The sequence below is a fragment of the Cebus imitator genome, unplaced genomic scaffold (genome assembly GCF_001604975.1).
Source record: "Cebus imitator isolate Cc_AM_T3 unplaced genomic scaffold, Cebus_imitator-1.0 Scaffold82, whole genome shotgun sequence".
NCBI lineage: Eukaryota > Metazoa > Chordata > Mammalia > Primates > Cebidae > Cebus > Cebus imitator.
This window is the reverse complement of record NW_016107397.1, coordinates 9,876,268-9,903,876: the sequence shown is the minus strand read 5'-3', so window position 1 is coordinate 9,903,876 and position 27,609 is coordinate 9,876,268. Positions and strand designations below refer to the sequence as shown.

Here is a 27,609-nt window from a genome sequence, read left to right as displayed (position 1 = left end):
TTGTGTCTGCATCCCAGCAGAAAACTGGAGGAAGCACCATTTGTCTCTCCCCAAACCTCTCCTTACATTTCCCTGATTGCAAGGGAGGCTAGGACACATGGTCTTTGAGTTGTACATGTAGATTCCCAGCATAAGTCAGGGTGCTCTTAGGAAGGAAGGAAGTCTGCGTATTAGGTTGTCAGTGGGCATTTGCTCCCAGAGTTCCCACAGACAGATGCCTGGGTTTGAATCTGAGCCTGCCACCCAGCAGCTTCCTGCACATGCACCATGGTGCCCTGCCAAGGGTGCAACCTGGCCTGGTTTGGCTGTGTCTGTCGGGTCCATACTTGGCAAGTTTGCAACAAGAGGGTGAAGGAGAAGAATGGTTCTAGAACTCCTAGGGCCTTTGCTACCTGCTGGGGAGTGGGAATGGCTTTCCTGCAACCCCAAACTCCTGGGCAGTGAGATATGAACCCCCCAGAAGGCCGTACGCCACATGCTTGCTCTTGACATGCAGGAGGAAGTCAGGCTGCCCTCTAGGGACATTGAATGTACTGCGGCAGGGGTAGTGACGTGCAGGGAAGAGCTGAGTGATGGGGGGCCTGGCCTCAGGGCTGGAGTTACGGGGAGGCCAGGTACAGAAGGCAAGGGTCCCCAGAGTCTGTGAGAGGACAGGCCCTTCCCAAGATGAGAAGATAGTTTATTGATCTTCCAAATCAGGATGCATTTGAGTCCATGGGGTACGATTAGCAAGTGTCACCCTAATCCCAGGGATAAATCAGGCCTGTCCTGGGACCCTGTGGTGTGTGGTTACCCTACCTTCACCCTACACAGGAACATGGGGCCTGAGTCCCCAGCTAAGCATGCTGGGCGTGGTTTTCAGGTTAGGAAGGTGGCAAGAGCTGAAACCCTTGCAAGCTGTTAACAAAGAAAAAGGGTTGAAACAAAGAAATAATACTACGTTTTAATGCAAGAGAAATCATAGCCTGGTACACCCTCTTCCCTGATCTGTCCTGCCTGGGAGTGTGTTTAGGGTGAGTGTGTCCCCAGGACTGGTGGACGCCTGGCTATCAGGGTCCCTGCTCTACTGGTGGCAGCACACCTGTCCCACACATTACATTCAACTGCTGCTCTGGTTCTCCAGAGGCCGGCTGGCCTCAGGGCTCTGGCTTGGTGTCCTTTGCTCAGCCCTGTCTCCCTGCGAAGGCCGGCAGGGCCAAACCACTGGGCCAGGTCAGCCGGAGCTGGGGGAATGGACTGTGCCTTGCTCCTCCCCGGGCACGTCTGTCCCCCCAGGCTCTACCACTGAGAGGGGCAGAGCATCCGCCTGGGCAGCTCTGTGGGCTGCAGGATGCCCCTGCACCCGCCACATCTCTCTGCCCAGGGTGCCCGCCTCACAGGATGACCCACGCCCATAGTGTCTCTGTCAGGGGTGCCCGCCTCACAGCTGGTCCTCGTCCACCCAGATGGTCTTGCGCTGCTCCTCGCCGATCTTGTCCTTGACCACGCGGAGCAGCTCCTCCACGCTGCCCCACATGTCAGGTTCCACCGTGGCGTACAGGCACGGCAGGGCCTCCAGCTCCTTCTCCTTCAGCCGGCACACGCGCAGGAACTCCTCCTCCGTCTCAGGCCGGGGCAGCAGCTTTCTGGGAGGAGACGTGCAGGGGCTGTGGGGAGGCTGCCGTGGCACTGGTGTGGCACCACCTGCCTGGCCACCCCTCATTGCCGTGGTCCCCATTCCTTCTCTGCCTTTCTTCTCCCTTATATCATCTGTGCCTCTTAATGCTAGGGACCGTGCCCCTTCATGCTGTTCACTGGAAATTCCAAACGCATCCTTTTTATTTTAATTTTAATTTTGAGATGGAGCCTTGCTCTGTTGCCCAGGCTGGAGTGCAGTGGCGTGATCTCAGCTCACTGCAACCTCCGTCTCCCAGGTCCAAGCAATTCTCATGCCTCAGCCTCCTGAGTACCTGGGACGATAGGCATGCACCACCTTGCCTGGCTAATTTTTGTATTTTTAGTAGAGATGGGGTTTCACCATGTTGCCAGGCTGGTCTCAAACTACTGACCTCAAATAATTCACCTGCCTCGGCCTCCCAAACTTGGGATTACAGGCGTGAGCCACCACGCCTGGCCATATCCTTTTAATTTTTAATTATGCTAAGATATGCATAAAATAAAATCAACCATTTTACCTATTCTTTAAGTGAATAGTTCCGTAGCATTAGGTATGTTCTGTGTAGCATTAGGTATACACTGCTGTGCAACCAATCTCCAGACTTCTCATTTTCCCTAAGTGCAACTCTGAACCAATAAAATACTCACTCCCCATCTTCCTCCCGCAGTCTCTGGGAACCACCCTTCTACTACCTGTCTCTAGGAATCTGACTGCTCTAGAGCCCTTATATAAGTGGAATCAGATACAGCATGCGTGTTTTTGTGACTGGCTTATTTAACTGGGAATAACGTCCTCAAGGTTTATCCATGTTGATGTGGGTGTCAGAATCTCCTTCCTTTTGAAGGCTGAATAATATTCCACTGTATAGGCTGGGCGTGGTGGCTCATGTCTGTAATCCTAGCACTCTAGGAGGCTGAGGGGGGAGGATCACTTGAAGTCAGGAGTTCAAGACCAGCACGGGCAACATGGTGAAAGCCCATCTCCAGTAAAAATACACAAATTAGCCAGGCATGGCGGCAGGCACCTGTTATCCCAGCTACTTGGGAGGCTGAGACAGGAGAATCACTTGAGCCCGGGAGACGGAGGTTGCAGTGAGCCGAGATGACGCCACTGCACTCCAGCCTGGGTGACAGAGCAAGACAACAACAAAAAAAAAAAAAAAAAAAAAAACCCAAAAAATCATACAGCATTTTTGGTGTAGTACATACTGCACCACAAACACATTTCCAGGCAGGACGGATGGGGAAGGGGGTATGTACCAGGCTATGATTTCTCTTACATTAACATGCATTATGATTTCTTTGCTTTAACTCTTTTTGGTTAACAGTTTGCAAGGTTTTCAGCTCTTTCCACCTTCCTAACCCGTGTGGATGGGCCCCATTGTGTGCATTCACTCCCCAAAGATGGACCCTTAGGTGACTTCCAGGTTTTGGCTATCGGGAGTGACGCTGGTGTGAACGCTGGCGTGGAAATATCTCTTAGAGACCCTGCTTTCAATTCTCTCGGGGATATGCCCACAGGTGGGGTTGATGGATCCTGTGGTCTTCTATTTCTAATTTTTGAGGAACCACCATGCCATCCTCCACAGGGGCCACTCTATTTTGCATTTCCAGCAGCAGTGCGCTGGGTTCTGACATCTAACCTCACCAACACTTGTCAGTTTCTGCGTTTTCTGTCTTGGCCAGCCTAAAGGGTGTGAGGTATCGAGTGGGGATGTCTGTCTCTTTTGCTTACTGCTGGGTTCCCCAGAGCCTAACCCTTCACAGGAGCTCAGTAAGTATCTGGTGAAAAGGAATGAAGGGGCCTAACCCCTCCCAGTCTCAGTTATTCCCTCTGTAACGTGGCAGCAGGACATTTATTTTGCAGGTGCGTGTGAGAGGGGCGGGGATCCGAGATGAAGCTGCTGAAGGGCCAGTCTCTCCTCATCACCCAGGCTCGAAACCTCAGCAGCATCCTTTTTTTTTTTTTTTTTTGAGATGGAGTCTCTCTCTGTCGCCTAGGCTGGAGTGCAGTGGTGCGATCTCAGCTCACAGCAACCTCCACCTCCCACGTTCAAGCTATTCTCCTGCCTCAGCCTCCTAAATAGCTGGGACTACAGGTGTGCACCACCACATCCAGCCAATTTTTGTATTTTTTTTTCTAGATAGAGTCTCACTCTGCCACCCAGGCTGGAGTGCAGTGGCACAATCTCGGCTCACTGCAACCTCTACCTCCTGGATTCAAGTGTAGATGGGATTACAGGCGTATGCCACCACACCTGGATTATTTTTGTATTTTTCAGTAGAGACACGGTTTCATCATGTTGGCCAGGCTGGTCTCAAACTCCTGACCTCATGATCCATCTGCATTGGCCTCCCAGAGTGCTGGGATTGCAGGCGTGAGCCACCGTGCCCGGCTTAATTTTTGTATTTTTGGTAGAGATGGGGTTGCACCATGTTGGCCACGCTTATCTCAAATTCCCAACTTCAGCTGATCCGCCCACCTTGGCCTTCCAAAGTATGGGATGACAGGTGTGAGTCACTGTGCCCAGCCTCTCGTTCTTTGGAACCCCAGAGTGAACCATTTCCTGAATCCTGCAGGCTCAGCCCTGAACACGGGTCCAGAGTCGGGCTGCCTGTCATCGCCTCCCAGACAGGATCCTCACTCACTGCCATGGGTCTGGGGATGTGTCCTGAAGGCCTTCCCCGACCACCCTGGGTGATGTGCACTCCGTCCCGTCCCTCCTAGCTCTTGTCCCCCATGATGTGTCCCATGTGTGTGAGTCCCCACCTCGGCCGCTGCCCTCGGTGTCAGCTCTGCAAGAATGGTCCCGTACTTGGTGAGGGTTTACTAAGAGGTGCATGAGGTGGGGCACAAAGGCATCCTGCCCTCCACTGAGGCTTGGTGGGGTCCTAGGGACAGGAGGGGCAGCCCCCAGGGGTCTCGGAACCCTACCTGAACCTCTTGATGTTCTTCTCACACACCCGGATGAAAAGCACGATGGGGTAGATGTTGGCCTTGATCAAGGCTCTCGCACAGCTGATCCCGGCCTCCAGCAGGCAGTGCTTGTTCTGCGGGCACAGTGGCTTCAGTCAGCAGCAGCCCACTCACCTTCTGCTCTTATGAAGGTGTCTGTGGCAGGGCCTGGATGCAGGTTGGGGTCGATAGTGGGGTGGGAGCCCTGAAAGCCACCTGCCTCTGATCCAGGAGATAAGACTCCCCATGAGTTTGGATACTCCAGGACTCTGCTGACCACAGTGCTGTTCATGGGCAGAGACGAGGCCCCGGCTGAGGTGAACCAGGTGGCATGAATGAGTTTGAATGAAACACCTGCTACCAGTCTGGCATGGTGGCTCATGCCTGTAATCCTTGCACTTTGGGAGGCCAAGGCGAGTGGATCACTTGAGGTCAGGAGTTTGAGCAACATGGCGAAACCCCATCTCTATTAAAAGTGCAAAAATTAGCCAGGCGTGGTGGCGTGCACCTGTCATCCCAGCTAGTCAGGAGGCTGAGGCATGAGGATCTCTTGAACCCAGGAGACAGAGGTTGCAGTGAGCTGAGATGGTGCCACTGCACTCCAACCTGGGTGACAGAGCAAGACTCTGTCTCAAACACACACACACACACACACACACACACACGCACACACACACACACACACACACAGACACGAAACCCCCTAAACACCTGCTACCCTAGCCAGCCTTCAAGTAAGAGGGTAGGGAACACATGGGTGAGGCAGCCAGGCTGGCCAGTCCCAAGAGTATCTGCAAGGGTCCTCAACCAGGAGCTCATCATTTTGAGAAAGGACCATCTATGTTTTGCTGAAGGCATTGCTTAAAAAAATGCCACCAAACGCTGGCCGGGCACAATGGTTCATGCCAGCAATCCCAGCACTTTGGGAGGTGGGAGGATTGCTTGACACTAGGAGTTTGAGACCTGGGCAATATAACAAGACCCTATCTCTAAAAAAATTAAAAAATCATTAGCTGGGCATGGTGGTGCGTAACTGTAGTCCTAGCTGCTCGGGAGGCAGAGGTGGGAGGGTTGCTTGAGTCTAGGAAGTCGCAGCTGCAGGAAGTCGCAGCTGCAGTAAGCTGTAATTGTGCCACTGCACTCCAGCCTGGGCAACAGAGCAAGACCGTCTCTAAATCAATAAAACATGAAACTTTGCATTGGAATGGAACATAAATAGAGCATTCTAAGTTGGCAGCTCAATGAATTTCGCACACTGAATGCAGCCTGGAACAAGCACCCATGTCTGGAGGCGGGAATGGCCAGCCCAGGGCCCTGCTGAGCCTCCTGCAGACCATGGCTCTCCATTCCCTGCCAGCAGGACCATGGCCTACATTTCTAACAGCACAGATCTGTGGGACAGCCGTCGGATCTTCTTTTCAGCTAAAAACAATCTTGGTTCCACCCCTGCCCACTCACTTTTTGTCCACTCCAGCTGTCAGAATTTCCTAAACTGCTGTGGCCCAGACTTTAAAAAACAAAACACCACCACCTGCTCTCAGTGTCCCCAAAGTCAGCGTCCACCATGGAGCCAGCCCCTGCCAGCTGGGGGAGCATGCCGCTAATGCAGAGTGACAGCCCTTCCTTCATCCGGCACTGGGATGAGGAAGAACTCAATGCTTAGGTCACGTCGTCTGCCTCAAAGACTCTATAATGCACACAGACAATCTCTGCATCATCACTAATAACCCTTGTGATGTCCCATTTTCCCCTTGTTTGGTGAATGGGATACCTGTCACCTTCACATTTGTTCTGCCTCTCGCCCTGATGAGCTTGTTCTCTAACTCTGGCCCTTGTTATGACAACCAGACACACACACCCCCCTAAACAATGCAAACACACACCAGCTCAGGAAGCCACCACAAATAGAAAGCAGCTCCAAAATAAAAACTCACATCGGAGTCCAGGGGACAAAGGGGTGGAGAGGGAGTTGACACAGGGCAGCTGCGGGGACAAGGAGGAAAGGTCTGGCCACGGGGAGGTGAAAGTGGCTCTTCATCCCACCCTTGTCCTTGGCCCAGGTGGTCTCACGAGGATCATCACGGAGGGTCCCGGCCCCGTCCAACCTCCCAGCCCTTGCCTCACCTTGGCAGCCACAGCTTCGATGTTGGCAGGGGAAATGCATTCAAATGTGTTGGGGTTCTTCTCTCGGGAGTGGATGATGGTCTCTGTCTTCTGCTTTCTGAGGAACTCATCTCTTGTGACGATATCTGCAGAGAGAGGGGCCGGTCCTGAGGGCAGTATGGGTGGCCTTGAGTTGGCCATCCCACCCAGGCCCTGCCTGCCACCTTCTGATCTCTACAGAACTCATTGTCCATCTGCTTCCAGCCATGTTTAAATGAATCTCGTCTCTCCTCTACTATACCGTGAAGCTCTTTGAGGGCAGGACTGAAGTTAACCTTCTTCACGCTCCCCATGGCAGCTCATAGAGCAGGTGCTTGGCAAATACTCACGGTTTGGCTTCTCAGCAATACCTTTCATTGGACAAAGCAGCTCGGGCACCAATCTGAATAAATCTCCTGTTTAACCCACCCAGCCATCCATCCATCCACTCATCCATCTACCCACCCACTCAACTGTTCACCCACCTACTCGTCTACCCAACCACCTACCCACTCATCCATCCACCTATCCATCTACTATCCACCCACTCACCCACTCATTCATCCATCCATCCACCAGCCCATCCACCCACCCACCAATCCACCCACACCCATCCACACATGCACTCATCCATCCATCCATCCATCCATCCACTCATCCACCCACTCACCCGCTCATTCATCCATCCATCCACCAATCCATCCACCCACTCACCAATCCACACACCCACTTATCCATCCATCTATCCATCCACTCATCCATCCATCCATCCATCCACTCATCCATCCATCTATCCATCCACTCGTCCATCCATCCACCTACTCATCTGTTCACCCACCTACTCGTCTACCCAACCACCTACCCACTCATCCATCCACCCATCCATCTACTATCCGCCCACCCACCCATTTTCATCCATCCATCCACCAATCCATCCACCCACCCACCCATCCACCCACACACTGGTCCACACACCCACTCAACCATCCATCCACTCATCCATCCACCCACCCACTCATCTGTTCACCCACCTACTCATCTACCCAACCACCTATCCACTCATCCATCCACCCATCCATCTACTATATACCCACTCACTCACTCATTCATCTGTCCATCCACACACCCACTCTTCCATCCACCCATCCATCCATCCATCCATCTACTCATCCATCCACCCATCCATCTACTATCCACCCATTCATTCATCCATCCATCCACCAATACATCCACCCACTCATCCATCCACCCATACACAGATCCACATACCCACTCTTCCATCCATTCATCCATCCACCACCCACTCATCCATCCACTCACCTACTCATTTACCCACCCAACTATCCACTCATTCACCTACCATCCACCCACTCACCCACTCATCTGTCCAATCCACCAATCCATCCACCCATTCACTCATCCACTCACCCACTCATCCATCTACCCACCCATCTACATATCCATCCATCCATCCATCCATCCACTCATTCGTCTACCCATCCATCCATTCACCCACCCACCCATCTATCCATCAATCTGTTCACCCACCCATTCACCCATCATCCATTCATCCACCCATCCAGAGGGAGGAAGAGAGATAGGGAGGAGGGAGGAGGATAAGGAGGGAAGAGAGGGAGTGGAGGATGAGGAAGAAGAAAAGGAGGGAAGCATAGAAGGAGGGGGAGGGGAGGAGTGAGAGGGTGGAGGAGGGAGAAGAGGGAGAAGGGAGGAGGAAGGAAAGGAAAGAGGGAAGAGGGGAAAAGGGAGGAGGGAAGATAAGAGGGGAAGTCATCCTTGTCCATGGCTCCCCCGTGGCGGCTCACCGCTCACCTGACTTGCAGATGGTGAACTCCATGGCGCCCCCCGAGTTGAGCAGCCTCTGCACCAGCGTCTTGGCCAGTGAGGTGGGCGTGAAGAGCACGGGCCGGCGGCGCTCACAGTAGAAGGCACGCACCAGGCTGTAGGGGATGAGGCTGAGGTTCTTGCCCAGCTCGCTCTCAGGGTCCAGCTCTGGCAGGGGCAGGAGAGGGCGGTGGTCAGAGCCCTGGGGCTCTGAAGGCCTTCCAGGGAGGCTGGGATCCCTAGACTGGGTCCTGGAGGCCACCGTCAGTGTGGAGGCCTGGCTGCCACCCCAGGTATCGGTTTCTGAGGTCACCTCAGGCTGGCACTTCTTGGGGCTCGTGTGCCGGGGAGGGGAGGCATGGTAGGAGGCGGGCAGAGTGTGTGGCAAATGCAGGAAACTTGGCTGAGCTCTGGAGGGAAAGGTTGCCTTGGCAGACGATCAAGGAGGGCTTCTCAGAGGAAGGGCATGGACTGGGTACAGCCTAGCAGAGCGGAGGACAAGGGCAAGGAAAGCAAATGCTGGCGGATGCCCACAAGGCAGCAGGGTCAGTGGGCAAGGCCCTGGGCATCTCCCAGGAGGACTGGGAGGGACAACTTGGCCTCAGTTCTGACTTCTTCATCCCTCTCTGGCTGGGGTTGGGGAGCCACACAGAAACCCGGGTTCTGATGAAGCCACCCCCAGGCAGCCTGAGGAAACACTTCCCAGAAACAGGCAGCCTGTCCCTTGTCCCATGTGCCTTTTATCATCCCCTGTCCTGGCAGCTCCAACTCCCAAAGGGCCAGCCTGGGGAGCCGCCCTGGGCCTCCTCTGAGATCTAGTCCAGGCTGTGACCTCCCTTTCCCTCAGCAGGGCCAGCTGGGGCCAGCGGGGTAGGGGATGGCAGCCCTTCGCTGGCTTGATAAATGGCAAGAGGCACTCAGTGGGTAGAGAAATCAATAAAATGAACACTTTACAGCAAACAGCCCCAATTAACATGGGCACCCGGGCGTGAAGCAACCACAACGAGCGTCGTTAGCGGGCGAGCTTGGCGGGACGTCGCCCGAGGCAGCCTAGTCCTCACAGCCAAGGCCGGGCTCCCTCACCCTTTTAATTTGTCTTTCATTTTTATTTTTAGAGCTAGGGGTCTTGCTGTATGGCCCAGACCAGTGTGACTCTGCAGTGATGTGATCTTGGCTCACTGCAGCCTCAACCTCCTGCTCAAGTGATCCTCTCACCTCAGCCTCCCGAGTAGCTGGGACCACAGGCACGTGACACCATGCATAGCTATTTATTTATTTATATATTTAAAAATTTACTTTTAATGTTTTTATATATTTTATAGTTATGTTTCTCATAGAGATGTGATCTTACTATGCTGCCCAGGCTGGTCTTGAACTCCTGGCCTCAAGCAATCCTCCTGCCTTGGCCTCCCAAAGCACTGGGATTACAGGCATGAGCCACCCATGTCCATCCTCCTCTCCCTTTTGAGGACTTCCAGGCCCCCTCACGAGGACCAATGTGCCCCCAGGTGAGGGTGAGGCATGTGTGACTGTGGCTGGGGGTGGTGGGAGGGGCCGGGCGGTCCCCATGTACCTTCCTGCTTCTCAGTCAAGAGCTTGGTAGCGTCCAGTGAGGACCGTGCCAGACTCCCCAGCGGGCTCCCTGAGATGATGCGGACCCGCTCATTGCTGTTCATCCGCTTGTACTTGTTCTCGGACCTGCTGACAAACTGGAGGAGCAGAGGGAGGGTCGGGGGAGGATTGTGCTGCTTCCCCTTCTTTTATTTTGAGATGCAGTACTGCTCTGTCGTCCAGGCAGGAGTCCAGTGGTACAACCTCAACTCATTGCAACCTCCACCTCCTCAGTTCAAGCGACTCTCCTGCCTCAGCCTCCTGAGTAGCTGGGACTATAGGCACGAGCCACCACGCTCGGCTAATTTTTTGTATTTTTTATTAGAGATGGGGCCAATTCACCATATTGGCCAGGGTGGTATTGAACTCCTGATCTCATGATCCACCCACCTTGGCCTCCCAAAGTGTTGGGATTACAGGCGTGAGCCACTGTGCCCAGCCTGGCTTCCATTTCCAAACAGACCAGGTGCTGCCTTCAACCCAGGCAAATTTCAAACCCAACCAAAGCAGATTTTTTTTAACCCACTCTGCCCCTGGGGGTTCCTGGGCCAGTCACTTCCCCTACAAAAGCAGAAGACTCCTAGCAGGTGGCCCTTTAGGCACTGGAGAGAAGTCCTGAGTCGGGAGATGAGTGAATCAGTGGCCAGGCTGTCTTCCCGGGCCGGGCCCTGGATGAGTCTCAGGTCAAGCCCATCTGCACCCCCACGGGAGCCTCAGGCACAGCTCTGTGGGCACTGTGGGAGCTGAGCTGCCCTGGTCGTGAAGACCCCTGACTGGAAGACCCTGTGGGCAGGGACAGCCCACAGACTGCCCCCCGGTGGGCATGTGCTGGACAATGTCACCTCCCTCTGACACTGCTCATCATGACTTTCTGCCTTAGTATCCCCAAGTTTTCTGGGGACACCCAATTTTTCTACAATTCAGAGGTGACTCCTGAAGGGCAGAAATGGATGCCCCAGCAGTGGGCACAGAAGCAGGTTCATGCCATATTCTATGGGCTACTTTGGGCCTCTCCCCACCCCTCCTTCTGCAGGAAGGAAAATACATGGCATCTGGGAAGTCAGCTGGCTCTCTGTTAACCGGCTGCAGGGCTTTGGATTTCACTTTTTTTTTTTTTTTTTTTTTTTTTTGAGATAGAGTCTTGCTCTGTGGCCCAGGATGGAGTGCAGTGGTGTGATCTTGGCTCACTGCAACCTCCGCCTCTGGGTTCAAGTGATTCTCTTGCCTCAGCCTCCCGAGTAGCTGGGATTACAGGTGCCTGCCACTGCACCTGGCTAATTTTTGTATTTTTAGTAGAGACGGGGTTTTGCCATGTTGACCAGGTTGGTCTCAAACTCCTGACCTCAGGTGATCCACCCATCTCAGCCTCCCATAGTGCTGGGATTACTGGCATGAGCCACCGTGTCTGGCCCCAAGATTTCATGCTTACATGACATTTGGGTGTAAAAATGCATCATCTCAAATGGTCCTGCCTTTGCCAACCCCTCAGACTTTGCCAGGGTTCCTTTCCACCTGGGTGTCTCTCTGCCACTTGTTTGTGTCTACCTGGATTTTAGGGTCACGCTGCTCACAGTTTCTCTGGGTTTCCCTGTTCCACCATCAAGATAGAGCAGCGGATGATAACACTGTCTCCACCGGGGTCTAACGAGTGAGGCAGCTACACAGGAACACGCCCATGGTGCTACATTTTCATACAACTCTCTTGGTTTTTGTCAACTGGTGATACAAGAAATGATCACAAAGTGTGCTTCTGCATTTATGAGAAATCATTTCTGAAGATACCACACACAATGCTAGTCAATGTTATTTGTACAATAATCCATGCAAAAAAATTCTCTTTTAGAATTAAGCAGAAAAGTCCTTTCTGGTCCTGATGGCTAAAATGTTTCTTAAGACTGATAAGATTGAAAGAATCTGCTGCATTCCCTTTTCCCTTGGCTGCTGGGATGCTCAGATAAGTTGAATGTTCAATTAATGAGGACCTAAACTGGCCTAGACATTTAGGATGTTTGTTTTCATCTGATACACTGCTTCTGATGTTTCTATTAGTATCTGAACAGCTAACTTAAGTTTCTTTTCACCATAAGGTTCCTTAACCTTTAATGAAAGTGGGATTTGTTTCCCAGAGGCACAGAGACAGTCTTCTAGCCTGTCACTGAGAGGATGAAATGGGACAGGAGATGTGAGGCACTGTGAAGAGTTGCAAGTGGTGTACAAACACAAAGCACGGTTATTTTGATTCGGGTGTCTCTTCTCAGTGGGGAGAGGGCAGGGCCACAGCGGAATATGATTGAAAAGTCAGCAGGCACTCTGGAGAGCCTTACCTGAAGGAGCTGGCCAAAAAGGAAGCTTGCTCGAGAGAGACGGGGACTGACCCGGGGGTCGCTGGTTGAAAGTGCCTCTTCCGGCTGCAGGGTGTTCTGAAATAGATTTATCAATCAGTCAGGCCCCTCTGGGCTTGGCAGGAGGTGAGAACACAGTGACACTGGTGAGAACTGGAGACTTGTCCTCAAGCTGCCTCTGTGCTAACACTTCTGCAGGGAAATCAAAGGGCTGCAGGCAAGGGGTGAGGCGGGGTAGGGGAGAGGAGTCCTGGGGACTTGGGAGATTGGTGACTTGCTTCAACAGGGACCAGGAACGGTAAAGCAAAGGCCTACAGTCTAGCCGGAGCCAGAAGCCTAGGCTCACCCTCCTTTTTGTTTTTTTGAGACAGGGTCTTGCTCTGTCACCCAGGCTGCAGTGCAATGGTGCGATCTTGGCTCACTGCAACCTCTGCCTCCCAGTTTCAAGCGATTCTCCTGCCTCAGCCTCCTGTGTAGGTGGGATTACAGGCGCTCACCACCACACCTGGCTAATTTTTGTATTTTTAGTAGAGACAAGGTTTCAACATGATAGCCAGGCTGGTCTCAAACGCCTGACCTCAAGTGATCTGCCCACCTTGGTCTCCCAAAGTGCTGGAATTATAGGCATGAGCCACCACGCCCAGCCAGGCACCAACCCCTTGTCCTGGAAACTCAGGACATGTGGGAGGGCGTGAGAGGTCAGGGCTCCTACAGGCAGCATTCCACTCCTAAGGAACCGAGTCCCTTAGCACTCATCATCCCAGTACAGATGGCTTGCATTTGTTACTGCCTCTAAAAAAGACTCAGGAGTGAGATTTGAAGCTGGCGAGGTCCCTGCCCCTGCCACCACCACAGGGAGCTTGGCAGACTTACCCGGAGTGCCCGCAGGGTGTGGTGGGTGCCGTCCACCTCCTCTCGGCTGCCCCGGTGCATCAGGCGCTGCAGTTTGACCAGGAGAAGCTGCTGGGCTCTGGAGAGTGAAAAGAGGAGCCTCAGGGGCTGAAATTCAAAGGCCAAGCACCGGGAAGCCAGCAGGGCCACAGCACCACACTGGCATGGGTGGGGTGTGGGTCCAACTCTGCGTAAGGATGGCCCTGTGGCTGGTGTGAGCTCTGAGCCCAAGGGGCACCCAGGGAGAAGATGTGGCTCCTCATATATGTGTTTGGATCCTACCTCCAGCACTGGCTCACTGTGAGGCTGCAGCAAAGTGGGTGAACCTCTCTGAGCCTTCTCCTCCCCTGTAAATCTGGTGTGATGATGCGCTCCTTGGAAGAGTGGCCTGAGGTGCGGTGTTATGGTCTTACAGATGTCGCGGTATGGACATGTAATTTCACAGTCTTACAGATGCTGCGGATGCCTGCCGTGTGCCTGACACACTACCTGTGCCCAGTCCTTGGGGGATGGTGCTGTTATAATGACAACGTTGCTGTCAGGATGGGGTCTATGGAAAAGGAATGACAAGTGAACCCAGCAAGAGAGCACAGAATTGGGTGCCAAGTGGTCTGGTCTCTACCAGACAGAAGAGGATTCTACGGGATTCTTGTGAAGGTCAAGAGAAAGGTCCTTGGGGAGGCAGGAAGGGCTTCCTGGAGGAGGAGGGCCTGGGAGACCTCTCCGTGAAACAGGGAACACAGTGGCCTTCTTTGGCCTGGGCTTCTCTACAAGCCCCTCTGCTGATGTTCGTGGCATCTGAGGCCCCCCTGCCTGGTCCTATGTCATAGACTCAGGGAAACAGGACCCCACTCTGGTTCTGGCCTCACCGGCTGTAGCTGGGTATGGTACCCATGTCCAGGTCATGGTCTGTGAAGGGGTCGACCCGTGCACACAGCCACTCGTGCCTGTCCTGGTACATGGTGTCACGGACGTGCACAACGTCGTCACACTTCAGAGACATGGTGCAGGCGTCCAGCTGGCTCGAGATGTTCAGGTTCAGCCGGATGTAGAACGAGTCCCCCGACGTGATAAGGCCATCCTCCATGTCCTTCAGGAGCTTCCGGTACCCTGCGGTGGGATAGATGCACCAGTTGTCTATTGGCGTGGGGCCACCCCGACCATCAGAGCACCTCCTAGAGTGCCTTACCTCACCACCAATGGGCCTGTGCAATACGCTTCTCTTAGAGCTCATACCTAGGGGAAAGCTCTACCTCCCTAATGAGGGGTAGCCATGTCGTTTACCAGTTTCCCTCTTTGTCTTGGCTGCCAGGAAGCTCAGAGCTAAAATTTTTTCCAAGTTGCAATGATAACCTTTACTAGCATTCCTGCTACAATCTTCATATTTCCCCACCATTATATGGCTCTTGTTTTTTATTTTTTTCACTAATGCATAACTCACATACAGTAAACTGCATACATTCTTAAGTACTCAGCTCAGTGAATTTTCACAAATGTGTATGTGTGGGCAGCAACAACCGTAGGCCTCTTTGTCAGTACCTTTCCCAAGGGGAACCATCATCCTAACTGACATTGCTGTAAATGAGCCGAATCTCACTTCATGTAAATGGAACCAAGGAGTATGTGCTCTCTTCACTTCCGGATTCCACCATTCAACATTATGCCTGTGAGATTTGTCTGTGATGCTGCAACATAGCAGGAGGGCACTCCTTTTCACTGCTGTATAGTATTCCACGATTTGTGGCTGTATCCATTCTCTCACGTGCAATTTGCATTGTTTGCAGTTTTGGGCTACTATGAACAACTTTACTATGAGTTATTTGTATACATTACTTTCTGTGGATATATGTGCTCATTTCTCTTGGGTATATACATGTAAGTGGAATTACTTGGCCATAGAATATCTATCTGTCTATCTATCTATCTATCTATCTATCTAACTAACTATCATCTACACAACTATTATCTATCTATTTGTGGATGTATGTGCTCATTTCTCTTGGGTACATACACAGAAGTGGAATTGCTTGGTCATATCATATCTATGTATCTATCTATCTAAATTTTTGTCTATCTTCTAACTACCTATCATCCATCCATTATCATTTATCTATCTTCTATCTATTCATCTATGATCTATCTACCTATCATCGATCAATCATCTATCCATCTATCTATCAATCAATCATCTATTGATCTGTGGATATACGTGCTCATTTCTCTTGGGTGCATACACAGAAGTGGAATTACTTGGTCATAGAATATCTATCTATCTATCTATCATCTATCTACTTATCATCCATCCATCATCCATCTATCAATTATCTATCATCTCATCTATCAATTTTCTTTCTTTCTCATCCTTCCTTCCTTTCTCTCTCTTTCTTTCTTTCCTTTCCTGCCAAATTGTTTCCCAAAGAGACCATGGTACGTGTCGTTTTAACCTTATTTAAATGTCATCATCCTCCCAAGTAAAGTTTTGCAAATACTTTGTGAGGGAGTGGGGCATGAACCATGAACCCAATAAATGCAGCAAGCTCTGCTATGATACAAAACCATAATATACACCCTCAAATCAGCTCCACATGCTGAGGCCTGTATAATACTGCAGAAGCTTAAATGGTTCTAACAGCTAGAGCAGCTCGTCAAATATCCACACCACATTCCAGGGCCATACCAGCCAGCTGGATTACCTGATGAATGTTCCCACCCCCTGCGCATGGAGAAACAGGGATTCCATTCCGGGTCCATCCGGGGGATCCTGGCCATCTACCTGGCCAGGGGCTGGTTGTGATCACCATCTGAGTTCTCTGACTCCTATAAAAACAGAACCTGCACACACAGGACCCTGCCGGAATGAACTTCTTTCCCTGGAATTCCAGACTGCAGGGTTGTGCTGCTGCACAACTCTGGGGGGCGCTGCTCACATCCTATTCTGCGGACCCACAGATTTCCTCCTGGGCTGGGAGATCAGGGTGCAGGACTAGGGAGGAGCCTGTTCTGCAAGTAGGAATGGAGCATCATTATTGTCTTTGCACGGGCAGGGCACTGCGGGGAAGGAGCTCGAGCAGGCAGCTCTGGAGAGTGGATAGAGAGAAACTGGCTATTTATGCTCTGCTGAAACATTCATGAGCCCTGGAGGTTAAAAATAAGATCCAGCCACAGAGATAATCATGTAGAAAAACCCAGAGGTGAGAACGAGAGCTCAGACTCCTTCAGAGCAGAAAACAAAGCTCAGAGCTCACTGCCCAGGTTTCTCAGTGGAGAAGGAGGAGATCCCATTCAAAGGATGCTGGGGGCCTGGTGAGAAGGGAGGGTGAGGCCCGACTGCCCCGCAGCTGGAGATCACAGAGCAAGAAGCCTGGGGCCTGGACTATGGTTCCGTGGTCTTGCTCCTGGGTGGAGAAATCTCTGGGCCCCTGGCCAGCAGTGGCACAGCATATGGTGTGAGCAGCGCCCCCCCAGAGTTGTACAGCAGCACAGCCCTGCAGTCTGGAATTCCAGGGAAAGAACGTTCACTCCAGCAGGGGGTCCTGTTTGTAGGTTCTGTTCTCAAAGGAGGCAGAGAGCTCAGGTAGCCATTGCTAGGGTCCCTGGCCTGGTGGGTGGGCAGACTTCTGAGATGGGCTGAGCAAAGCCAGGAATCCCCCAGTAGGACCCGACAGGGAACCTCTGTTTCTCCACGCCCAGTCCGTGGGAAGACTGACGCCAGAGCTACTATCTATGTACATCAGGGACAGGAAGCCTGAGAGAGGAAACAACTTCCACCTGCCAGGGAGAGGGCTGAGCTGGGCCTGCCGGGGCTCCAATAGGTGTGCTGGGGGCTGGGGATGCCGTCCGGCAGCTGAGGCACCTGGGCAGGTGCATGCAGATGTGGCCAAGGCGCCAGTGTGAAATAGCAAAGCCCTGCTCACGGCTGCTGCCATCCCTGTCTGCTCTCCCAGACCCGCCCTCTACGCCTCGTGATGCTGCCGGGAGGGGCCCACGCCTTCCACTGAACAGATGAGCAAGTGGAGGCTCTAGGTGGTGAGGTCACTTGTCCAGGTCAGGGACTTGCCTCCCTGGCCAGGGGTAGCTCCAGACGGCCGAGGGAGGTCTCACCTTCGTGGTTGACCTTGTAGTGCAGCGTGATGGGGCCGCTGCACCTCTGGATGGTCCAGCGGGCTTCCTCTTTGGTGCATGTGTCCAAGGGGACACTCTGCCTCTCGCCTCGGATGCAGCCTTCTAGCTGGAGAGCAGAGACAGCGTTCATCTCCCAGCTCCACGGGCAGCAGAGCCGCAGGGGCGAGACCACTCTCTCTACATTGGGAAAAAAGCACCTCTCCCCAAACAAAGAGTAGCTCAGTGGCAATGAGGGGAGAAAGCATCTCACTTGGGGGTGAACCTGCTTCCTGCTTGCACTCTGGGAGCTTGCAGGAGTCAGTGCCTGTGCACAGGCTGCAGAAACACGGGTGGGGAGCTGGGGAGAGAAGGGCCCCCAAGATGCTGATGGCCTGACCACCTTCCAGCTCCCTCCTCCTGCCCAGGGATCTGTGGCTGAATGCAAGGCTTAGGGGCTCCTAAATGTCACTGCTGACACTACAATTGCAGCCACCTCCCCTGCTGCCAGCCCCTCACCAGCAGCAGCTGGTGGCCCTCTCGGAGGCCGGCTTTCTCGGCCAGGGAGCCAGGCTTGACCGAGTGCACGAAGCTCCCTCGCGCATTGCCCCCCACCAGGGTGAGCTGGGAGATGAGGCTGTCGCCGTTCAGCGTCGTGTGCTGCACCGAGGGCCCTGGGCCCCGCACGTGCCCCACGGAGGTGACGGAAGGCCGGAAGGGTCTGCAGTGGGAGACAGAATGGCAGTTAGGCAGCTGGGCTGAAAAGAGAAAAGCCCTACCGGGACACACCAAGGGCTGGTGGCGCGCACGGGGACACCAGTCGCATGGCCTTCTGTGGTTGTCAGGTGCCTGGGAGTCCTGGCTTCGAGAATGACCCTTAATGCCTAAGGGAAGTGAGAGCTCACAAGCGGCTGCTGCTGTGAGAAACGCAGATGAGGAGAGGAGCAGAGGTGCCCTCCCTAGCCTGTGGCGGCTGTGCCATGTTAAAAGGGGCTCCTTGAGCAGGCCCACCAGGCTCCAGTGTCATGGACGGGGCCTCCTGGGTATCTGAGCCCCGTTTCTTTGCCTCTGCCTCATGGGCAAGCCCCTCCCTCTGTGGGCCTTGATTTTTGCACCTGAACAATTAGAGGGTCAGAGAAAGTGATGTCGTTTTTTCTTTTTTTTTGAGATGGGGTCTTGCTCCGTCATCCAGGCTGGAGTGCAGTGGTGTAATCATAGCTCACTGCAGCCTCAATCTCTTGGGTTCAAGTGATCCTCCTGCCTCAGCCTCCTGAGTAGCTGAGGCTACAGGTGTGTGCCACCATGCCCGGCTAATGTTTAAATTCTTTTGTAGAGATGGGGTCTTGCATGTTGCCCAGGCCGGTCTGGAACTCCTGGGTTCAAGCAACCCTCCCGCCTCAGCCTCCCAAAGTGCTGGGATTATAGGTGTGAGCAACACGCCTGGCCAGGAAGTGATTTCTGACTGAGAAATGCCAGGATTGTGGGACCAGCTCTAGGAGAACAGGAGAGCAAAGGGGCGAGGAGCCGAGGGGTCTTTATCTCATCCCACCTTCAACCCCGGCTTTCCCTTCACCAGGGTACCTTTCCAGAGAGAACTTCCTGAACATGAGGTTGACCTGCTCCAGGTCGTAGGCATCCAGGCCCTCAGACTGGTGGGAGGAGGAGGAAGAGTGAACGGAGGGGGGTCCGAAGGAGTAGCGTTCGTGACTGTCATCTGCAGAGGCATGAGGGCCCGTAAGTACCAGGGGTGACAGGGAGCTCCAGAGACAGTCCCGAGACCTGCTGGGGTGGCCCCGGCACTGGGGGCAGGCTCAGAGCCCTCCTGCCCTGCTCCTCTTGGGAGATGGGTCTCTGAGGATGCCTGGTGCAGATGGCTGAGTCCCTGCACTGAATGTCTCCAACACAGACGTCCCCCAGCCTCCAGGAGTTTCCTTGTAGTAGGAAGCCTTATCAGATATCTAGTTTTTAAGATTCCTGTTTTTTTTTTTTTTTTCCTGTATCTGGAAAGGGGAGCTTTCCATTAGCAGTTACTTGTTCTAGTTTTTTTGTTTTTTGAAAGAGGGTCTTGCTCTGTTGCCCAGGCTGGAGTGCAGTGGTGTGATCATAGCTCACTGTAGCTTCAACCTCCCGGGCTCAAGTGATCCTCCCCCCTCAGCTTCTGGAGTAGCTGGGACTATAGGTGTGCACCATCATGTCTGGATAATTAAAAAAACATTTTTTTTTTAATAGAGACCGGGTCTCACAATGCTGTCCAGGCTGGTTTTGAACTTCTGGGCTCAAGCCATCCTCCTGTCTTGGCTTCCCAAGGAGCTGGGACTACAGGCATATGCCACCATGCCTGGCTAATTTTTTTGGGGGGGGGTCTTGCTATGTCTCCCCTCCTGGCCTCAAGTGATCCACCTGCCTCGGCCTCTCAAAGTGCTGGGATTACAGGCATGAGGCACTATAGCCAGCTTCAAAAATAATTCTGTTTTTGAATTAGACCCCCAGATTTTCATTTTGGGACCCTAATGTCTCACCATCATCCATCGGCTTCCCAGCCTGCAGGGGCCTGAAGCAGGGTTGGGAGGGGAAGGTCTGGCCCCGATAAGAGGCCCCTCCCTATCTTCTCACCCCAGGTGGACCCAAAACACCTGGGGGAAAGACACCCACTGCGCAGAACTCGACGTGGCTGGGACAGGGGGAACTGCAAACGCTGCTGGGGGCTGATAACAAAGGCTTCTCTGCAAAACGAATTTTTCCCGACACTGCAAAATACTTTGGACGGTTGCCCAGGATTCTCTTCCCTTTCCAAAACTCTTTCAATTCTTCTCATTACCCAGCCTCGATTAGGTGCTAACCTCTCTTTAACACTTGATAGCTCTGATGGTGGCCCATTAAGGAGGACCGCTCATCTTTAGTTTCATCGGCTGGCAGCCTTAGCTGGCAAGGGCTGAGGGAGCCCTGGAATAGAGGGGGCTGGCAGGGCTCACCTGGAGGGTTCTGAGCCACAGTCTCCACTGCTGCCAGCTCTGTTGGGGCCAGGGGATGCTGCCATGCTCCCATGGTGCAGAGACAGGCTCGCGGGCAGTGATCCTGCAAGCCCGCCTTCACCCTCCCTATTTCTCCCCCTCCTGCCTTGCCCCTCCAATGCCGGCCTCTCCATCTGCATTCTGTACTCCTTTTGCACAGGCTGGTTAACAGCTTAACACATGAATTTCTTATGGGAACTCTCTGCTCCCAGCCTACTCTGCCCTCCTGTTTGTTCCTATCTCTGAGGCTCCTTTCATCTATAAAATAAGGGTAACAGTAACATTTCTGAGAGTGGTTGTCGACATTAAATTGGATCAGGTATGCAGGCTGAGCCCCTCCACGTGCCTGGCTGCAGCACGTGAGAGCTACTCTTTTTAAAAGCCCAGACCTGGCTTGGGCTCTCTGCACATAGGGTGGATAGACCCCCATTACCTACAAGTTAAAGAACAAGCTTGCATGTGTCTGTTGGCCATGGGCAAGCCCACCAGGGACAGAGGCTTATCTTCCATGCTCAAGAGCAACTCTGAGTCCATTCCACACAGTAGGTCTTAAGGGCCTACTATGTACAAGGCTGTTAGTCAGAGGCATGTGTGCGGTGGCCCTGTTCTCACAGAACGGCACCTGTGACCCTCCACCTGTGGCCCTCTGTGGCCTGTCCTACCCATGACCCTCCCAGATCTGAGAGGCACGTACCGTCCAGGTCTAAGGCGTCAAACCCGCCACTGTCATTGTCTTCTTCGACTGTGCTGCAAGATACAAGGGAGGGATGGGGAAAGCATGCATGTAAGCACGACTGTGCGTGTGTGTATGCAGGCAGAGGAGGGGGAAGCTTCCGGGTTTCCAAATGGCCTTGCTTCTGAGAGGGCAGTGTGGATGGAGGAGGTTGGGACAAGGAGGGGTGGAGGAGGCCGGAGGCTCCCGGGGAGGGTGGGCGGCCTGGAGGTCTTGGAGGTTGCGCCCTCCAGCAGGGGAGGAGGAAAGCTGGGGCAGGTGAAAAGAGGCCCTGTGGGCCCCACCTGCCATTCACTTCTGTCTCACTCTTCTCTGACACAGTGCAGGACTGAGATCCATCTGCCTTGTGTGATGGGTCTGGGAGCTGAGCGCCCCTTAGTTGGAGTGGACCGGCAATTGTCTGCCTGTGGTTCTTGCAGTAGTGCTTCAAGGCAGAGGTGGCTTTGGTGCAGATGCCACATATGGTTTCCAAAAGCTGCTTTCAACACCTGTCCCCAGCTGGCCAGAGGGAGTTCCCCCAACACAGCTGCTGGTGGAAGGGCTGGCATGGGTTTTTTTTTTTTTTTTTGAGATGGAGTTTCGCTCCTGTCACCTAGGCTGGAGTGCAATGGTGTGATCTTGGCTCACTGCAACCGCCATCTCCCGGTTCAAGCAATTCTCCTGCCTCAGCCTCCCCAGTACCTAGCATGACAGCCATGTGCCACCATGCCCAGCTAATTATTTATTTTTGTACTTTTAGTAGAGATGGAGTTTTGCCTTGTTGGCCAGTCTGGTCTTGAACTCCTGACCTCAGGGGATCTGCCCACCTTAACCTCTCAAAGTGTTGGGATTACAGGCGTGACCCACTGTGGGTATGACCCACTGCAGGTGTGACCCACTGCACCTGGTCTTTGCCGCTGATCTCTGGAATCAGCCAGGGAAGGCCATACAGAGAAACCCAAACCCAGGCCCCAGAGGGAACAGAGGTGTGAATCCAGCCTCCTTGGTCACTGCTTGCTCTCTGCCCTTCTGGAAACTGCCCAACAACCTCTGACTTTGTAGGTGACGTGCCAAATCCTGGCAGACTGGAAACAACTGTAGCCTACGCATACCTCTACCGTGGTTCTCCTTGTGAGGACACTAATGATTTTCAGGAAGTAAGGAGAGTGGGAGAGGAGAGTGGAGAAGCCATTCATGAGTTTCTTTTGTTTTTTGTTTTTTTGGAGACAGACTCTTGCTCTGTTGCCCACGCTGGAGTGCAGTGGTGCAATCTCAGCTCACTGCAATTTCCATCTCCCAGGTTCAAAGTATTCTCCTGCCTCAGCCTCCCGAGTAGCTGGGATTACAAGTGCATGCCACCATGTCTGGCTAATTTTTTGTAATTTTAGTAGAGACGAGGTTTCACCATATTGGTCAGGCTGATCTCAAACTCCTGACCTCAGGTGATCCTCCTGTCTCAGCCTCCCAAACTGCTGGGATTACAGGTGTGAGCCACTGTGCTTGGCCATGAGTTTCTTATTTTTTGGCAGAAAAAGCCAAGCTCTGGGGCCGTGGGGCCTGGGAACCTGATTTCTGGGCAGCATGGGGCCACGGGTCATGGTTTTTATCCTTGTACAGGTAGCTTGTGATCCTGGGGAGGCCACTTCCCTCCTCCGAGCCTCAGCCTCTCATCTGTACAGTGAGCAGCACCCTGCCTTTCAAGGTTGCTTTGAGGACGGCTGAGTCAGCAAGCTTGGACTGGCTCAGAGACAGGGTAAGAAGGCTGATGGGATGGGGCAGATGCCCAGTCCTCCCTCACCTGCCACCCACCTGCGATGGGGCGCATCCTCCTTATAGCGTCTGACGATGGAGTCGTTTCCCGGGGGCTCAGCGGTGATTGACATGATGCTGCTGCGGCTCCGGGGGGGCTGCTGCAGAGACACACACACACACGTACACACACACACACACACGTTACGGGTGCATAAATATTACACACGCAGGGACTACATTAAATGCAAAATCATGCCTGCCTCCTGCTCAGGCAGCGTGGAGGCAGCGAGCCGGCTCTCAGTGGTGACCTTGGCTGGAGCAGGCTCATGCTCAGCCTGGAGTGGCCGCAGCCGCTGAGTTTGGAGCACATCTGTTCCCACATCTGCTCACAGGGAGGACGCAGGCGGGAGCTGGCCGGCTGGGGGACTGGGGCGCTGCCTCGCCATGGCACACAGGCTGAGCTCGAGGCCTCTGGGCTCCACCTGCTGTGGGCACCTGCTCTGGACATGGTGCACAGTGTGGGCCTGGGGTGTGGGGAGGGCAACAGTGTCCCTGGATGGCACAGCTGCTGGAGGGTGACCTTTGAAACCAGGCCTGCTGGCTCCTGGCCAGGGCTGCCCTTAATAAGAGCCTGGGATTCTGCCACTCAGAGCCGCCATCAGACAGGAATCATTCTTTATAAAATCTCTGCCTCCCCCAGGGCCTGATTCTGGAAGCTGAGCTGATAAGCTTCCCAGGGCTTCCCCTGGGGTTAAAATTTCGAATCCTGGGCCTTCTGCTGCCTGCTTCCTCGGATGCAGTGGCTGGGACCCTGCCCGGCTCTGCCCCCATGGGGGTTCTGGGCTGGGGGGTGGCCTGAGCTTCAGTTTTGCGGTGGTTCCAGCTGCTCACCGCCCCCTGCCCTGCCTGCCACCCGCTCCCCAGGCTGCGGGAGTTGCCAGGGGCTGAGAAGTTGCGGCAGAATTTTCGCCGCCTGTGCCATGTGCGCGACAGCCCCTGGGAGGCCCAGTTCCTCCTCCCACCAAGTGTTAAATTGGGAAAGGAGGTGGCAGGAAGGTGTAAATACATTGTGAGGCTGTGGAAACTGCTCTAAATAAACATAAAGGAGGCTGAGGCTGCAGCTCAGAGCAGGCAGCAGTGTTGCTCAGAGGCTGGGACTGGGGGAGGAAGGTGAGGTGGGTTGGGGCTGGTGGGGTGGACAAGGCTGGGCCCGGGCCAGTGTTCTGCAGCGGGAGAGGGTGGTGGGGACTAGCTGGGGCCCTGCATGGCATTCTGTGGGGGAGACAGAGTGGTGGGGATGAGCTGGGGGCCCTGAGACAGCACTTTCGAGGGAGACTGGGTGGTGAGGATGAGCTGGGGTCCCAGATGGCGTTCTGCAGGGGGGCTGGGTGGTGGGGATCATCTGGGGCCCTGGATGGCTTTCTGCAGGGGGACTGGGTGGTGGTGATAAGCTGGGGGGTCCTGGGATGACACTCTGGAGGGAGAGCGGGTGGTTGGGGTGAGCTAGGGCCCGGATGCTGTTCTGCAGGGGAGACAATGGAGGGGACCCCAGGTCGGGCGGAGGCCGCGGCTCACCATCTTGGTGAAGGAGTTGGTGATAGGCAGAGAGCCGCAGGAGCTGGGGCTGGCGTCCGTGCCTTCTTCCTCATGTCCTTTGGCTGTTCTCACGGGAGACGACGCGGGAGAGACAGAGAAAGGAGAAGGGAGCCAGGGAGGGTTTGAGGTGGAAGAGAGAGAGGAGAGGGATCAAACGGGGGAAAGCGAAGTCAGAGCCCTGTGGTCAGTAGGCGTATGGGGCTTTCTGTCTGGCATCTCCCAAACCTCCTCCGAACAAGGTGGGTATGGGGCCTCTTCTCTCCCTTGGGGCTCGCTCTCCTCTCTGTGGCATCTGCTGGAGAAAGAGCCCTCAAAAACCTCCTGTTTTTTGTTAAATTTAGTTTTTTATAGAGATGGTGTCTTGCTATATTGCCCAGGCTGGTCTTGAACTCCCAGCTTCAAGCAATCCTCCTGCCTTGGCCTCCCAAAGTGCTGGTATCATAGGCATAAAACTATCTCTTCTTTTCCCATCTCCCCCCACCACAGTAGGCTCCTGGGGGGTGGGTCTCATTTGCCAACATACCACAGCTCCCAGTGAGGGTCAACCCCCGGGCAGCCTGGGTCAAAGCTGGACAATGTCATGTGTCTCTGAGGATTGCGTGGGGTCCCTGGCTGGCATTTTCTGTGAACCATGGACAACCGGGCATGAGTCTTCCTGTCCAATTCTCTGCCATCAAAATGGACTCTGCCTCTCCCTGACAAGAAGGGCTGGCTGATGGGGATGAGGGCAAGCTGGGGGCCCAGTCTGCCTCCTCCTCAGTGAAGCCTCCGTTGGTGTCTCCGCCCCAAGCCCTGGCTCTGTTGTGGGTTGCCTGGGGACCGTGTGCTCATCCTCTCAGCCCTGGTGTGATGGCTTTGCCGTCCGTGTCCCCTCCTTGCTCCCACCCTTGCTTTGTGTGTCCGTGTTGTGTGCACAGACAGCTATGCATACATGCACCCCCATCAGTGGATGCCTTTCAGGGAGAAACCATACGCTGTCCCTCCCTGGGCCCCCAGCACCTGGCACTGGGCAGCCTGTTAAGGTCTGATGAGGAGCAAAGAAACCCCATGGCCACTATGTCCTTTCCCTGCCCTTTGGTGCAACCCCCTTCTCTGCTTCCTGCAGGCCCCAGGCCCTTTGCACCTCCCTTCTGATAAAGAAGGCCATTGAGACAGCAGATGTGGCCATGAGGGAGCTGGATGTCCCTGCCCCCTGCCGTCCTGGCCTCCCTCCCCTCCCCTCTGTGACCAGAGAGAACAGCCTTAAGCATGGGTCTGTACTCTTCACTCTCCTGCCCTCCCCAAAGCCACCTGGGGGAGGCTTCATCCTCGCCATGCAGGATTTCATCCATGTCTTCAGCGAGTGCCCGCTGTCTCAGCCCAGGGCTCTCCTGCTCTGCGCTCCGGGGCACCAGTGCAGCTTCCTATCGTGCACCTCCTGGTCTCCACACCTGTGTTATGGGCCCTTCTCTGACCTGAGGAGTCCGTCCGGACACTGTGTCCCTCCACCAAAAGGCTCCTGTTTCCAGCCCCAGTTTAAATGTCCCCCCCCCTTTTAAATTTTGAGACAAGGTCTCACTCGGTGACTCAGGCTGGCATGCAGTGGTGCGATCTTGGCTCACTGCAACCTCCAACTCCCGGGCTCAAGTGATTCTCCTGGCTCAGCTTCCTGAGTAGCTGGGATTACAGGCAGCCGCTGCCATGCCAGGAGTATTTTTAGTAGAGACAGGGTTTCACCATGTTGGCCAGGCTGGTCTTGAATTCCTGACCTCAGGTGATCCACCTATCTCGGCCTCCCAGAGAGCTGGGATTATAGGCTTGAGCCAACACACCCAGGAAATGTGCCCTTCTTGACGGATCCTTCGCCAACCACTCTTGGGATCCATGCACTTTCTACCTCCTGGCTATGGCCCTGCCTGAGTGTGTGGTCTCTATGGGTGTCTACTCGGCTTTCCAGCACTTGGCACATAGTAGGTGCTTGATTTGCTTAGGCAAGCCCTACTAGCTGATCTGTCACTCCCAGAGACATGGTGAGGACCAAAGAGAAGATTTTGAAGGCAGTGTGTCTCGGAAAGCCAGGGACTGATGAATCAACCAGCCTCCCGTGAAGTCCTGTGGGGGACCGCCTGGTTAAAAGTCTTGCAAGAGGGTCAAACAGTCCTCTCACTGAGAAGCCATGGGCACAACGTTCAGCTGATGTACCAGAGGTTCCGGACAGACCCACTGGGAGAGGCAGGGAGGCGTAGAGGGAACCACAGAAGGGACATTTCACGGTCAGGGCTCCTGCCCGCTTTGAATGACAATGAACGTTAACTGCTATATGGATGGACGCCCACCACCCCGAGACCCCCGAGGCCCCGCCACGTTTACCCCGCAGGATTAATCAATACAGGGGGAGAAGCAGATGGACCAAGAGAGACAGAGTGACAGATGAGACAGGCCGAGAGAGATCCGGGCGTCTCCTAACCTTGAAAATCTGATGCTCGCTTCAGGCTGATGGGGGATTTGGCTCTCTGCAGCTAACAGGGAGGGGAGGGAAAGAAACAAGACAGGACACAAATCAAACAAGGCCCTAGACACATGTCACCGGAGCTTAGAAAAAACTAAAGCGAGGCCAACCATCCTGCCCCTCGTCACAGAGCTGCCTGGGTTGGCCTGGAGTGCACATGGACCGACGCGCATCTCCCTCGGCCAGGACTACAAGACACAGGAGCTCCCCTGGGCTCAAATCAGGCAGCTGCTGGTACAGACAAGCTCTCCTCCCAGGGCGGCTGTGCAATATGGCTCTTGGCAGAAGACAGGACAGGAGCCAAGAGCAGCAGAGGCGACTGAGCCACGCACGGGGAGTGTGAGGCTGAGCAGGTTTCAGAAGAGGGTGAGGCTGCTTGGGCAGGTGCCTTGGCCCAGGGTGCTAACGGGGGCCCAGTCAGCTCAGATGTGCTGCCTCAGGCCTTCAGGCTCACTGTGCGCTAGGCTGGGAGAGGCAGAGGCACTGTCAGGCTCTGCCGTGCTGTCTCATTC

At 54.1% G+C, this 27,609-nt stretch overlaps 1 protein-coding gene across 4 annotated transcripts in view; it reads right to left on the bottom strand.

Moving 5' to 3' along the window:
* Positions 1-663: 663 nt before the first annotated feature.
* CARD11 (caspase recruitment domain family member 11) overlaps positions 664-27,609 on the bottom strand; it is a 148,317-nt gene continuing 121,371 nt past the window's right edge. For 2 of the 4 annotated variants that reach the window (XM_017533780.2, XM_037740381.1), the window contains 15 exons: positions 27,056-27,107; positions 24,589-24,671; positions 23,071-23,171; positions 21,244-21,296; positions 19,120-19,252; positions 18,058-18,259; positions 17,542-17,668; positions 14,310-14,550; positions 13,423-13,519; positions 12,532-12,627; positions 10,170-10,305; positions 8,585-8,764; positions 6,737-6,861; positions 4,592-4,707; positions 925-1,625 (listed from right to left, as the gene is read on the bottom strand). In XM_017533780.2, coding sequence (XP_017389269.1) covers positions 1,421-1,625; positions 4,592-4,707; positions 6,737-6,861; positions 8,585-8,764; positions 10,170-10,305; positions 12,532-12,627; positions 13,423-13,519; positions 14,310-14,550; positions 17,542-17,668; positions 18,058-18,259; positions 19,120-19,252; positions 21,244-21,296; positions 23,071-23,171; positions 24,589-24,671; positions 27,056-27,107 — 1,947 coding nt within the window. In that variant the 3' untranslated portion in view covers positions 925-1,420. Of the gene's footprint in view, positions 1,626-4,591; positions 4,708-6,736; positions 6,862-8,584; positions 8,765-10,169; positions 10,306-12,531; positions 12,628-13,422; positions 13,520-14,309; positions 14,551-17,541; positions 17,669-18,057; positions 18,260-19,119; positions 19,253-21,243; positions 21,297-23,070; positions 23,172-24,588; positions 24,672-27,055; positions 27,108-27,609 lie in introns of all 4 variants that reach the window. The other 2 variants (XM_017533782.2, XM_017533781.2) reach the window with 2 other exon arrangements.